This window comes from Callithrix jacchus, chromosome 1, assembly GCF_049354715.1.
Source record: "Callithrix jacchus isolate 240 chromosome 1, calJac240_pri, whole genome shotgun sequence".
NCBI lineage: Eukaryota > Metazoa > Chordata > Mammalia > Primates > Cebidae > Callithrix > Callithrix jacchus.
The window spans coordinates 161,157,287-161,171,614 of record NC_133502.1 but is presented as its reverse complement, the minus strand read 5'-3'; the positions used below and the strand labels follow the sequence as shown (position 1 = coordinate 161,171,614).

General features: G+C 40.2%; 1 protein-coding gene across 8 annotated transcripts in view; it reads right to left on the bottom strand.

The window, feature by feature from the left end:
• SNX30 (sorting nexin family member 30) overlaps window positions 1–14,328 on the bottom strand; it is a 176,425-nt gene that overhangs the window by 98,084 nt on the left and 64,013 nt on the right. For all 8 annotated transcript variants that reach the window (XR_004728256.3, XM_017975594.4, XM_078374495.1 and 5 more), the window contains one exon: window positions 13,768–13,878. Coding sequence is in view for 7 of the 8 variants with exons in the window: in XM_017975594.4 (XP_017831083.1) it covers window positions 13,768–13,878 (111 nt within the window). In the remaining variant the exon portion in view is untranslated. The remainder of the gene's footprint in view (window positions 1–13,767; window positions 13,879–14,328) is intronic.

Here is a 14,328-nt window from a genome sequence, read left to right as displayed (position 1 = left end):
TCTTTACTACTACCACAGGGAAAAGAAGTATCTGCTATGCACACATTTTAAAATACTTGAGCTGTGAAATACTTTTAAAATTGTACATTTAAAAAATGGGCCCAGCCTGGCCAGCATGGTGAAACCCAATCTCTACTAAAAATACAAATTTAGTCAGCTGTGGTGGCAGGCACCTGTAATCCCAGCTACTCGGGAAGCTAAGGCAGGAGAATCACTTGAACCCATGAGACAGAGGTTGCAGTAAGCTGAGATTGCGCCATTGCACTCCAGCCTAGGCAATAGAGCAAGACTCCATCTCAAAAAAAAAAAAAAAAAAAAAAAAAAAAAACAGAAAAAGAAAAAAAAAAGGCCAGGCGTGGTAGCTCACACCTGTAATCTCAGCACTTTGGGAGGCCAAGGCAGGCAGATCACCAGGTTAGGAGTTCAAGACCAGCCTGACCAACATGGTGAAACCCCATCTCTACTAAAAATACAAAAATTAGCCAGGTGTGGTGGCACATGCCTGTATTCCCAGCTACTCAGGAGACTGAGGCAGGAGAATTGCTTGAACCCGGAAGGCGGAGGTTGCAGTGAGCCGAGATTGCATCACTGCACTACAGCCTGGGCAACAAGAGCGAAACTCTGTCTCAAAAATAAAAAAAATAAAAAAAACAACTAGGCAACTAAATCTAATAGATATTTCTCCAAAAAGATATACAAATGGCCAAGAAGCACATGAAAGGATGCTTAACATCACTGGCCATCGAAAATGCAAGTCCAACCATCATGAGGTGCCCTTTCATACCTACTAGGATGGCTGTAATCTGAAAAAATAAAGTGTTGGTGAGGATGTGGAGAAATCAGAACTTTTATACATTGCTGGTGGGAATGCAAAACATGCAGCTACTGTGGAAAACAGTTTGGTCGTTCCTCAATCAGTTAAATATAGAATTACCATATAACTCAGCCAGCAATTCCACTCACAGACTTATGCCCAAAAGAACTGAAAGCAAGGCTGGGCATGGTAGCTCATGCTTTTAATCCCAGCACTTTGGGAGGCCAACGCTGGTGGATTGCCTCAGCTCAGGAGTTCAAGACCAGCCTGGGCAACATGGTGAAACCCTGTCTCTACCAAAAATATTAAATACAAAAACAATTAGCTGGGGATGGTGGCTTGCACCTGTAGTCCCAGCTATTCAGGAGGATCACTTGAGATCGCAAGATGGGGAGGCTGCAGTGAGCAGAGATCGTGCCACTGCACTCCAGACTGGATGACAAAGACCTCATCACAAATAAACAAATACTTTTAAAAACTTAAAGAATACAAGGCCAGTGCTCAAACAAAATTTTGTACACAAATAGTCATAACATTCCTGTTTACAATGGCCAAAAGGCAGAAACAATCCCAATGTCCATCAACATGTGAATGGACAAACAAAATGTGGCATGTTTGTGCAATGGACTATGATTTGGTCATAAAAAAAATGAATGATCCCAGCACTTTGGGAGGCCGAGGCGGGTGGATCACAAGGTCAAGAGATCGAGACCATCCTGGTCAACATGGTGAAACCCCGTCTCTATTAAAAATACAAAAACTTAGCTGGGCATTGTGGCGCATGCCTGTAATCCCAGCTACTTGGGAGGCTGAGGCAGGAGAATTGCCTAATCCCAGGAGGCGGAGGTTGCAGTGAGCCGATATCACGCCATTGCACTCCAGCCTGGACAACAAGAGCAAAACTCCGTCTCAAAAAAAAAAAAAAAAAAAAATGAATGAAGTACTAAAACATGCTACATCGTAGAAAAACCTTGAAAACATTATGGTAAATCAAAGCAGCCAGATACAAAAGGCCATATATATGATTCCATTCATGTGAAATATCCAGAACAGGCAAATCCATAGAGACACAAAGTTGATGAGTGGTTGCTGGGGACTGGAGAGAATGGGGGAAATGAGATGTGACTGCTTCATGGGTACAGGGTTTCCTTCTGGGGTGATTTTGAAACTTTTCAGAAGGTGGTGATAGTTGCACAACATTGTGAATGTACTTGACACCACTGAACTGTAGACTATAAAACGGTCTTATGTTTATTAGCACAATAAAAGGGCATATTAGATATCTCAAAGTCATAAGGCATAAGAATAACACCAGCACTTATTAATCTACCACTCAAAGTGACAGAACACTGCCACTAACAAAGCTCCTTGTCAGCAGATCCCACTTACTCCTCCCCCATGAGGGAACTACAATCCTCTATTTTTTGGTCATTGCTCCCCTATGAGTTCCAGTTTTAGAACAATGTTTTGTTTGCTGAACTTGTTTTTTAACTTTATAAAAAATAAAACTACAGTTAATGTATCACTTAAAGAAAGAGATACATTCTGAGAAAGCACTGTCAGGCAATTTCATCACCATGTGAACATCAGAGAGTGTATCTACCCAAACCCAGATGGTGCGGCTACTACACACCTAGGCTATATGATATAGGCTATTGCTCCTAGTATGTTACTGTACTGACTACTGTAGGCAACTGTAACACAATGGCAAGTACTTGGGTACTTAAACAAATTTAAACGTAGAAAAGGTACAGTAAAAATACAGTATTATAATCTTATGGGACCACCATCTATGTGCCATCAACCGCTGACTGAAATGTCATTATGCAGTACACAACTGTATACTTCATTTTGTCATTCAACATCTCTCTGGGACTTACTCATATTGATGTATGTTGAGCTACAGGAAAATAATTTTACTGTTCTATAGTCACGTACCATGTAACTGACTGTATGACAAATTGCCCACCTCCTTTCCTGCCTGTGAACATGTGCATGATTGTGTGAATGGTTTACAGCATGATGGCCCTACTAACAATGCTGCTGAGAACACTCATGTAGATCCATCCTTTTTAGAAAATGCCAAGTCTCCTTAGGGAATAAACCAAGGCAAGTAGGCGTATTAAGACAATCCTATGCTTTTTCCTTTAATATGTTAAGTGGTAAATAAATGTATTTTCTAATGTTCAACCAACCTATCCATTCAAGTTCAAAGTAGGAGGAGATTAAACACAAGCATTTAACCCCACAAACTCCTCAAACCACCATAATATGGCAATAAAGAGGATATCTTAGTTATAAACCCTGAAGGACAAAAACAAATCAGAAATAAGACATAGCAACAAGGATTAGTGGACTCAGTCAATTCAAAAAAAGTGGAATACTAGGACACTTGGAATAGACCTAGTAAGCCTAGATTTAGAACACAAAACCTTGAAAAGATTTAGAATTGGTAACACCAACACTCCAACCCCAGAAAAGAAGTATCTGGAGTATGAGGGAATTCAGTAGCCTCAACCTCAAAGATCTTTAGAAAGTCAGTATGTTTTAGCTGTCGAGAGTAAAGATTCTCCCCAGAAGCAACACCACACATCTACAACCATCTGATCTTTGACACACCTGACAAAAACAAGCAATGGGGAAAGGACTCCATGTTTAATACAGGGTGTTGGGAAAACTGGCTAGCAATGTGCAGAAAGCATAAACTGGACCCCTTCCTGACACCTTACACTAAAATTAACTCCAGATGGATTAAAGATTTAAACATAAAACCTAACACCATAAAAAACCCTAGAAGAAAACGTAGGCAAAACCATCCAGGACATAGGCATAGGCAAGGACTTGATGACTAAAACATCAAAAGCAGTGGCAACAGAAGCCAAATAGACAATGGAATCTAATTAAACTCCAGAGCTTCTGTACAGCAAAAGAAACCATCATTAGAGTGACCAGCAAACAACAGAATGGGAACACATTTTCACAATCTACCCATCTGACAAAGGGCTAATATCCAGAATCTACAAAGAACTAAAACAGATTTACAAGAAACAAACAAACAACCTGATTCAAAAGTGGGCGAAGGATATGCATAGGCATTTTTCAAAATAAGACATACGTGAGGCCAACAAACATATGAAAAAATGCTCATCATCACTGGTCAGTAGAGAAATGCAAATAAAAAAAAAGAAAGAAAAAAGTAAAAATTCTGATGCCATGCTTCCTGGGTTTATCTTTCAACTTTGCTGATTACTAGCTGCTTGCCTTAGGTCAGGTTCTATACATCTCTTGGTACCTCAATAAGTTGATGCTAGGCAAAAACTAATAGCACCAACTTCATAGGGCTGTCAGGAAGATTAAATAAGCTGACAGGCTGAAAGTGCTTTGAATGATTCCTACCACAGACTAAACACAAATTCGTGTGTCTTTGTTGTAAGACCGGCAGCAGCTTCAGGGGACTACTAATCTTCAGGGACATCCAGTATTCATTTAACCTTGACATGGTGGGAGTGTTCAGAAAATATGCTAGGAATACCGGGGGATTCTTTATAATAGAGCAGGAGTTCCAAAGGGCACAGTGGAAAGGTTTGTAAACAAAAGAAGAGAGGGGAATAGAGTCAGCAATAACATTACAGAGCCACACAGGGATAACATGTCCACATGTGACACCCAGCAGAGCTTACACTTGAGCAGAATATCAGAAATGAAGTGCTGGATCAGATGTACGGGCCACTCAGCCCAATGCTGGCCCAGTCCAAAGCACTGAGAAGTTAACTTAATGGGAAATGGTTGTCCTTTAGGATAATTCCTTCATTCTGGTCAGTTCTTCTCTCCTCCATTCCTTTAGGCAGCCATTCTCATACTCTAGCTTTTCTGAAGATTACTAAGCAGATTACTATCTTTCTGAAGTGGGAACAGGGTCAAAGAGCATCAGATGGAAATTTCCTAACTATCTTGCTCCCTCCGCAGAAGCCCACCTACTGGGCATCACCTTCACCTCCATTCCTTAGTCCCTGTGGACAACAATCCCACCTCCCCTAAAGCTAAGCATTCCATCTGTGTCCTTGACCCATTTGTTCATTTTTAAAAACTTAATAAAATTGAAAGCAGGTGCTCAAACAAAATTTTGTACACAGATAATCATAACAGCCCTATATACAATGGCAAAAAGGTAGAAATAATCCAAATGTCCATCAGCAGGTGAATGGGCAAACAAAATGTGGCATGTCCAAAACAGACAAATGACAGGTGCACCTGTCATTAATCTCTTCCCTGTATCTTCAACTTCTCCTGCTCATCCAGCTGTATTCCCAAAATCCATAAAAATGTGGTTGGTTTTTCTTCCTAAAAAATATGAATCCAACCACCCCTTGACCTTCTACCTTCTATCTTCTTCCTTCTCCTTCCTGGCTCATTCAATCTTTTTAAAAGGAGTCACTTACCTTGACTTCATTGTATCCCATTGATTTCTCAACCACTAGCCTTTCCCCAACCCTCAAAACAAAACTGGCTGTGATACTGCCTCAGTGCTGCATTTCTCTGCCCTATCCCCACACAGTGCAGAAATAGCCCTTTTAAAATTGAGTGCCAATGACTTTCTAATTACCAAATCCAGTGGATATCTTTTTGTTCTTACTTCATGAGTCCTGTTGTGATACTCTCATTTGCTTCTGCTGAAAAGGACTTGAGAGGATGGCTTCAGGCACAAGTAAGTGGTTAGGAGTGCCTCACTTAACATAAAGATGACATTCTAAAATAGGGTCCCAGTCTTCAGATTTAGCACACTGAACTTACGTTTCATCAGTTGGGGAACTTGCTATTTAAAGGAACCCTCTGGTGAATCCGTCTGCAAGAAGAATTTCCCTCTCTCTTAAGCGTTATTATTTCCAAATGTATGTAGCTTCAGAAATTTCTTCCCTATTTCAAGATTCCTTAATGGGACACACCTACTCTCAGCCTCACCTCTATTACTTTCTGGGTTGTTTACACATAGGAATCTGGGTTGCTGGTGAAATCAAGTCCATCAATAGTCTGTAAATCACATCATGTCAATGAAGAGCTCAACACAACTCCATAACCACACAGCACATGTCTGACATATGTCAAGTATTTTTATTAAGTTGTAGTCACTGAGAACAGAAAGCAAAAAGTGCTGGGATTACAGGCATGAGCCACCACACCCCGCCGAAAATGTCTTAAAAAATCAAACAGAAAGCAAATGAATATAAATATACATATTTATGTAAATATATTTCTATATACATGTTTATATTTATATATATAAGTTCTACCTGTAAGTACGTAAATATATATATATATATATAGTTTAGGCAAAAATTTCTTTTTTTTTTTTGGAAACAGTCTTGCTCTGTTACCCAGGTTGGAGTGCAGTGCTGCGATCTTGGCTCACTGCAACCTCCGCCTCCCGGTTTCAAGCAATTCTCCTGACTCAGCCTCCCAAGTAGCTGGTACTATAGGCATGTGCCACCATGCCCCGCTACTTTTTGTATTTTTAATAGAGACGGGGTTTCACCATGTTGACCAGGATGGTCTTGATCTCTTGACCTTGTGATCCACCTGCCTCGGCCTCCCAAAGTGCTGGGATTACAGGCATGAGCCACCACACCCCACCAAAAATGTCTTAAAAAATGAATTGCGGGAAGCAGGCATAGTGACTCATGTCTATAATCCTAGCACTTTGGGAGGTCAAGCTGGGAGGATTGCTCGAGGCTAAGAGCTCCAGACCAGCCTAAGCTAACATAGCAAGACCTCATCTCTACAAAAAATAAAAAATTAGCCAGACATGGGGGTGCACACCTGAAGTCCCAGCTACTTTGGAAGCTGTGGTGGGAGGATCACTTGAGCCCGGAGTTGGAGGCTGCATAAGCTATGGTCATGCCACTGCACTCCAGCCCGGGTGACAGAGCGAGATCCTGTCTCAAAAAAACAAAACTCATTTGAAATCCACTTCTTCATATCCACTAGGATTTTGTTTAAAATAAAACAACAAGTGTTGGCAAATATGTGGAGAAACTGGGTCCTCATACATTTCTAGTAGGAATATAAAATTGTAAGCCATTATGGAAAACAGTTTGAACAACTCAAAAAATTAAACACAGAATTACTATATGATCCAGAAATTTCATTTCTTGTCGTGTAGCCAAGGTAACTGAAAACAAGTGCTCAAACAAAATCTTATACAGCCACCAGCGTTGATAGCAGCATTCTTCATTATCACTGGGCTGGGAAAAAAAGGGAATTGAGAGTGATTGCTTAATGTGTATGGCGTTTCTTTTGGGGGTAATGAAAAGGTTCTGGATTAAATAGTGGTGATGGTGTACAACACTGTGAATGTACTAAAAGTCACTGAATTATATACACCTCAAAATGGTTAAAATGGTGATGTGTTATATGGCTTTTACTTCCATTTTTTTAAAAAAGGAGATGTGATGGTGGTAGCAGAGATGGTGACAGATATGCAGCTGGCTTTGAAGACAAAGAGGCCATGAGCCAAGAAATGCAGACGGCCCCAAGCGCTAGAAAAGGCAGGGAAACAAATTCTCCCCTAGAGCCTTCTGGTAGAGTGCAGCCCTAGCCTGTATCTTGATAGTAGCTCACTAAAACTAATTTTGGACTTTTGATCTCCAGAGCTGTAAGAGAATAACTTTCTGTTGTTTAAGGCACTTCAAAACAAAACAAAATACCTGAGTGTAGGGGGAGGGAGTGGACAGAGATGAAACAAGATTGGCTGTGAGCTGAATAACGTTGAAACTAAGTGATGGAGTTTCAAGGGGACTCATCATACTGAATCTCTGCAGTATGGTTAATATTTTCTACAATGAAAACATTATTAAAAAATGAATATACACATATATATGTTGGATTCTGCAAAAAAAAATCCTATTTGCAAAGTATTACAATAATCCATTAAATATTTCAGGGTTTAATTTTGAAATACTGATATGATATAGCACTTAGTACTTTAGTAAAGCACTTTCATTGGAAAGCTGCTATTTCTGGGCAGGAAATCTAGACAAACATTTCAATTGCTGAATCCTGAAATGTCCATCTTCCTCATCAGCAACTGATTTGCTTCTAAGCAATTCAACAAATATTTAGCATGCATTAAATATTTACATGACAGAGATCTATTTCTCCTACCCTTGTCAAACCAATAGAAAATATTGCTTCTAAGCAAAAATAACTAGTAAATAAATAAAGGAGCATAGAGGTTAAAAGCTTGCCCCCATAAACAACAGTCACCAAGCCCAGTTAAATGCAAAGCATTATGAAGTTCAACCAATGTTTCAATACTTAGTAACTTATCTATTGAGTAAGGTAAATGCAGGTATATTTTTTACCAGTACAAAAAAGGAGGAACCAACTAGAAAATGGGGTTTTTATTGTTTCATATTTTTTTTAAAAATTGTTGCATGACAAATTTCTTCTCATTAATTCCTATGAGTTTACTACTACCCAAAAGAAAACTTGGTGCATAATACAAATGTATTTCAGAAAGCTTCCTTCATAAAAACAGAGTTAAACATTAAATTTCCAGGTGAAACTAAACACTGAAGTGTTGACTACATGTATTTGCTTCATCTTCCAAATCAACAGTGTGCACCCATCTAATTGTGAAACTGCTCTGCTGTGTAGTAGTGAGTGCTCCAGGAAATGAAGAAGTGTCAAATCCACCGAACAAATACAGAAGTAGAATATAGAATGGTGGTTGCCAAGGGTGTGGAGACGGGGAAATGGGGAGTTGTCCAATGGACATAAAGTAATGTTATGATAGACGAGTAGGTTCCAGATATCTGCTGTACAAAGTGGTATCTATAGTTAACAATACAGGCGCCGTCCCTTATCTGAAGCGGATACGTTCCAAGAGCCCCAGCAGATGCCTGAAGCCGTGGATGTACTGAACCCGATATATAATATGATTTTTCCTACATATACATACCTATAATAAAATTTAGAGACAAGGTGTTACTGTGTTGCCCAGGCTGGTCTTGAACTCTTGGACTCAAGTGATCTTCCCACCTATATATACCTATACATATGTGTGTATACACACACACACACACACACACATATGTATAGGTATATAATAAAATTTAGCAAATCAGGCACAGTAAGAGATTCGCAATAATAATAAAAGAGAACAATTATAACAATATGCTGTAATAAAAGTTATGTGGACAGGGTCTTTCTCTCTCAAAATATGGTACTGTCCTCACCTCTTCTTGTGATCTCCAGCCTGTTAACAAAGAGGGCTACTAAGGGACTCACAGGTGGGCAGTGTCTACAGCATGGGTAACTGGACAAAGATGATTTATGTCCTAGGTGGGACTGCACGATATTTCATGACACTATTCAGAACCGCAAACAATGTAAAACTTATGAACTGTTTATTTCTGGAATTTTCCATATTTTTGAACTACAGGTAACTGAAACAATGGAAATCAAAACTGCAAATAAGGGGAAATGACTGTACGGTGTTGCACGCTGTAAAATGTGGTAAGAGAAGAGATATCATGTTACATGTTATTACAAAAAAAAAAACAGCAAAGGAACACAAGAAAACTTGTGAAGGTGATAGATCTGTTTATTACCTTGACTGTGATGATGGTCTCAGGGGTACATACAAGACTATCGAACTGTATGCATTAAATATGTGCCAGGTTATTTTGTATATCAATTACATCTCAATAAAGCTTTAAAAAAAATGCTGAGGGAAAAAGTCATAATGAAGACTGTCTGCTGGCTCCAACTATTACATAATGAAAAAAAACACAGTGAACTGCTATTATGAGATGACAAACATATACACCCAGCATACTTCTAATTCCAAGATGGCATTTTAAGAACGCATAGTTGCTCTTGGCCAGGTACGGTGGCTCCTGCCTATAATCTCAGCACTTTAGAAGGCCAAGGCAGGAGGGTTGCTTGAGACCAGGAGTTTGAGATCAGCCTGGGCAACATAGCAAGATCCTGTCTCTACCAAAAAAAAAAAATAGAATTAGCCAGGCATGATGGCACATAGTGCCTGTAGTCCCAGCTATTCCAGAAGCTGAGGTGGGAAGATCACTTCAGCCCAAGAGTTCAAGACCAACCTGGGCAACACAGTGACACCTTGTCTCTACAAAAAATTTTTAAAAAAACAGCCAGGCATGGTGGCACATATGTATGGAGGCTGAGGTGGGAGGATTGCTTAATCCTGGGAGGTCGAGGCTGCAGTGAGCTGTGATTGCACCACTGCACTCCAACCTGGGAGACAAAACAACATCCTGCCTCTAAATAAATGCATAATTAATTAATTAATTTTTAAAAAGAACTATGAACACTTAAGGATAAAAAGGCATCCCAATTAAATGGGCAATAGATCTTAACTGATATTTCTCCAAGGAAGATACACGAATATCCAAAAGCATAGGAAAAGATGCTCAACATCATTAGGAAAATGCAAATTAAAACCACAGTGAGATAGCACTGCACATCCAGTGGGATGGCTACAACTCAAAAGACAAACAGGAACAACGTTGATGGAGATGTGGAAATGTAAGATGATACCATTGCTTTTGAAACAGTCTGGCAGTTCTTCAAAGCATCAATTATAGAGTTATGTATGATTCAATAATTACACTCCTAGGAATATACCACCACCCCAAAAATGAGAACATGTCCACAGAAAAACCTGTCCATGAATCTTCACAGCAGCCAAAAGGTGAAACAACCAAAATGACCATCAAGGGTGAACAGACAAAATGTGGTATTATCCACAAACTGGAATATTATGTGGCAATAAAAAGGAACAAAATATTAATATATGCTACAACATGGATGAACCTTGAAAATATGCTAAGTGAAAAAACCCAGCAACAAAAAAATCACATTGTGTATCATTTCACTTCCATGAAATGCCCAGAAGAGGTAAATCTGTGGAAAGTACACAAGGGGTCGCCAGGGCCGGGGGGATATATACAGTGTTTGTAAGTGACAGCCAAGGGATGTGAGGTTTCTTTTGGGGGTGATAAAAAGATTCTAAAATGGATAATGCTGATGGTTGTACAGTTTTATGAATATACTAATAGCCTTTGAACTGTACATCTCAAATAGGTGAATTATATGTTATATAAACTAGATCTCAATAAATCCATTTCTAAAAAGGGAAATGAACATTTCTGCAAATTTACTGGGTCTCCAACTGTTAATAAGTTCCCCAAGGCAGGGGTCCTTTCTCTTCCTTATAACTTCTCATCTCAGCCTCTGTGCCTCCCCAGATGATGCTTAAATAACATGATTTTTTGTAGGGGATGAGGGGGTTGGTTTCTGGTTTGACTTTCACACTTAAAGAGTCTCTCCCATATTAAATCTCTCTCCATTCCAGATATGTGAGTACTAGGAATTTATGGGGAAAAAAATGCGTTTTTGCTTATTTCTAAAGTAGCTTTCTACCAACTGCTTCTATCCAGACCATCAGAAACCACACTTAAAGATACTCTGTGGATCCACCTTGGGCATTCTGGAAACTCTGATCCTCTTTTAGCGTCTATGGAAGAGTAGTCACTACGTTTCACCAGCAGGTGTCACTGTCTTACCTTTGAGCTTCCAGTACCAACCTCACAGGCACCAGCTGCCTGCCAGGAGGGCAGCTCCCTAATGCATAGTGTGGGCTACAAATAAACAGTGACTTTCTTCCAAAGAGTACAGTACAGAAAGGCAGGGAGAAAGAGTAATTGTACAGTGAAAAAAGCTGACCAGTACTACCTGAAATCAGGTGACGGAGGTTCACATCAACGGAGACATACCCTGTTGACAGCACGTGCCCTGGATAGGAGGTGATGAGGGTGGCAGCTTGCCTCTGTGGTGTCCTCCCCAAACACATTACCCCAATCAGGAAAGTCATCAGACAAATGTCAACTGAGGGATGGTCTACAAAATTCCTGACTAGTATTCCTCAAAACGGTCAAGGACATCCAAATAAGGGAAAGCCTAAGAAACTGTCACAACCAAGAAGAGCCTAAAGAGACATGACTGCTACATGAAATGTGGGATCCTGGATAAGATCCTGGAATAGAAAAAGGAACTTGGTTCAGATGTGGTAGCTCATGCCTATAATCCCAGTACTTTGGGAGGCCGAGGCAGGCAGATCACTGGAGGTCAAGACCAGCCTAGCCAACATGGCAAAACCCTCTCTCTACTAAAAATACAGAAATTAGCCGGGTGTGGTGGCAGGCACCTGTAGTCCCAGCTACTCAGGATCTGAGGCAGGAGAACTGCTTGAACCCTGGAGGTAGAGGCTGCAGTGAGATGAGATCGTGCCACTGCACTCCAGCCTGGGTGACATAGCTAAACGCCACCTCAAAGAAAGAAAAAGAAAAAGGAACTTGGAATAAAAGACTTTTAGTTAATAATGCTGTTTACCTCATAGTAATGACTGGTTCACTGTGACAAATGTGCGACACTAACATAAAATGTTAATACTGGATGTGAGGGTTGAGAATTCACTCTACCACCTTCACAATAATTCTGTAATTCTGATAACGTTTTAAAATGCAGTTTATTTTTAAAAAATTATTCACTAGCTGCCAATTTTGCCACCTTAAGATTCTATTTTAAGAAATATTCCCAACTGTTTAAAAACTACTATTTCCTCTTCAGGCATGTTTTTAAGGGATTAGAAGACAGAAAAGCAAAACTGGAGAGCAGAAAGGGCATGTGGGAAAAAAGGAGATGCTCTGAGAAGAACTGTGTCCCAGGTGAGAGCTATCATTTCTATCACAGTACTAGCAACGTGGCTCTTTTCGCCTTAAAAACTGAGAAAACTGCCAGTGTGTTCACAACATACACTGCCTCTTCTAACCATGGGGAAATAGAGAAGGCTGGAAGATGCAGTGGTAACAGAAAGTTGGTAGTACTGCGAAGTTATCATTCAACAAAGGTTTTTACTGAAAGATAAATCAGCCCCTCTGAATTTTATGACTCAAACCGCCCTAAAGACCCTAAGACCCAAAGAAACATCTGGTGTCTAATCGTTACTATTTCTACTTCTTGTGTGTGTGTGTGTGTGAGATGGAGTCTTGCTGTGTCACCCAGGCTGGAATGCAGTGGTGCAATCTTGGTTCACTACAACCCACAGCTCCTGGGTTCAAGTGATTCTCCTGCCTCAGCCTCCAATGTAGCTGGGACTACCGTCAGGTGCATGCCACCATGCCTGGCTAATTTTTGAATTTTTTGTAGAGAAAAATTTCACCATGTTGGCCAGGCTGGTCTCGAACTCCTGACCTCAGGTGATTGAGCCTCAGGGAGGTTGAAGCAGGTAGATGCTCTGAAGTCAAGAGTTCGAGACCAGCCTGCCCAACATAGTGAAACCCCGTCTCTACTAAAAGCATAAAAATTAGCCAGGCATGATGGAAGGTGCCTGTAATCCCAGCTACTAGGGAGGCTGAGGCACAAGAATCGCCTGAACCTGGGAGGCAGAGGTTGCAGTGAGCCAAGATCGCACTACTACACTCCAGCCTGGGCAAGAGAGTGAGACTCTGTCTCAAAGGAAAAAAAAAGCTGATTTAAATATCATTTGCTCTGGCTCTGTTTTTTAAAAACTGTGCAGATGGAAGCACTAGAGTAGATAAATGTCACGTTGCTTCAATAAACAGAGTTAGGTGGTTTCCTTGTTGGTTTTTTTAATGAAAAACTGTGGTTGGAATGGATTCTATGCTAGATTTCTGCTCCCATGTCTAAGGAAAGCCCAGCCAGACATAAAACGGGCTTAATATATAGCAAATCAGAAACTAAACCCTAAAAGGTAAAATATTATATGCAGTGTCCATTAACATATTTTACATACATTTGCTGGGTGAATCTGGTATAATTTAAGGGGTGAGAGTTGAGTGAACCCCTTCAGGAAAGACAACACAGGACAAGGGAGAAACAAGCTGTGGTGACTTACTACCTACGGGAATGAGATGAGTGGGCTGGGATTCTTCCAGTTTGCTCCTCAACCAGTCAAAATCCTGGTATCTTCGACGAACAGAATATTCTGGAAGGTCAAACTCCACCCGAGTACTCTGCAAATAAGAAGAGAATGGAAAAAAAGTAGGCATAAGGGAATAGCATATCTTGGCTGAAGGGAGGGAAAAAAGCTCTCTTAGAATAACCAAACCAGGCAAGATCACATTTTCCTTCCACCAAACACACCAGCCAAATGGCAGCGTTTACCAACACAGAAAAGATCAGTCTGGGACACTGAGCCCAGTCAAAAATCCCAGGAACTAGAATAAAAATGCCAGGTTTTTTTCCCTACCCTCAGGAAACAGAATTGAACTATCCCCCAGAATTGTTTAGAAACATTTGATTCATTTCCTCCCAGCTTAACTCTAACAATTTCTTTTAGCAGAAAAATTCCACTTAGGATATTGCTACTAAATCCAAATCTGTGAAAAGAAATTGTCTCCACCTTCTGCAAAATACGCTGACAACTTTTGCCAAAGGGGAAATAAACAAAAAGTAAAGATAAT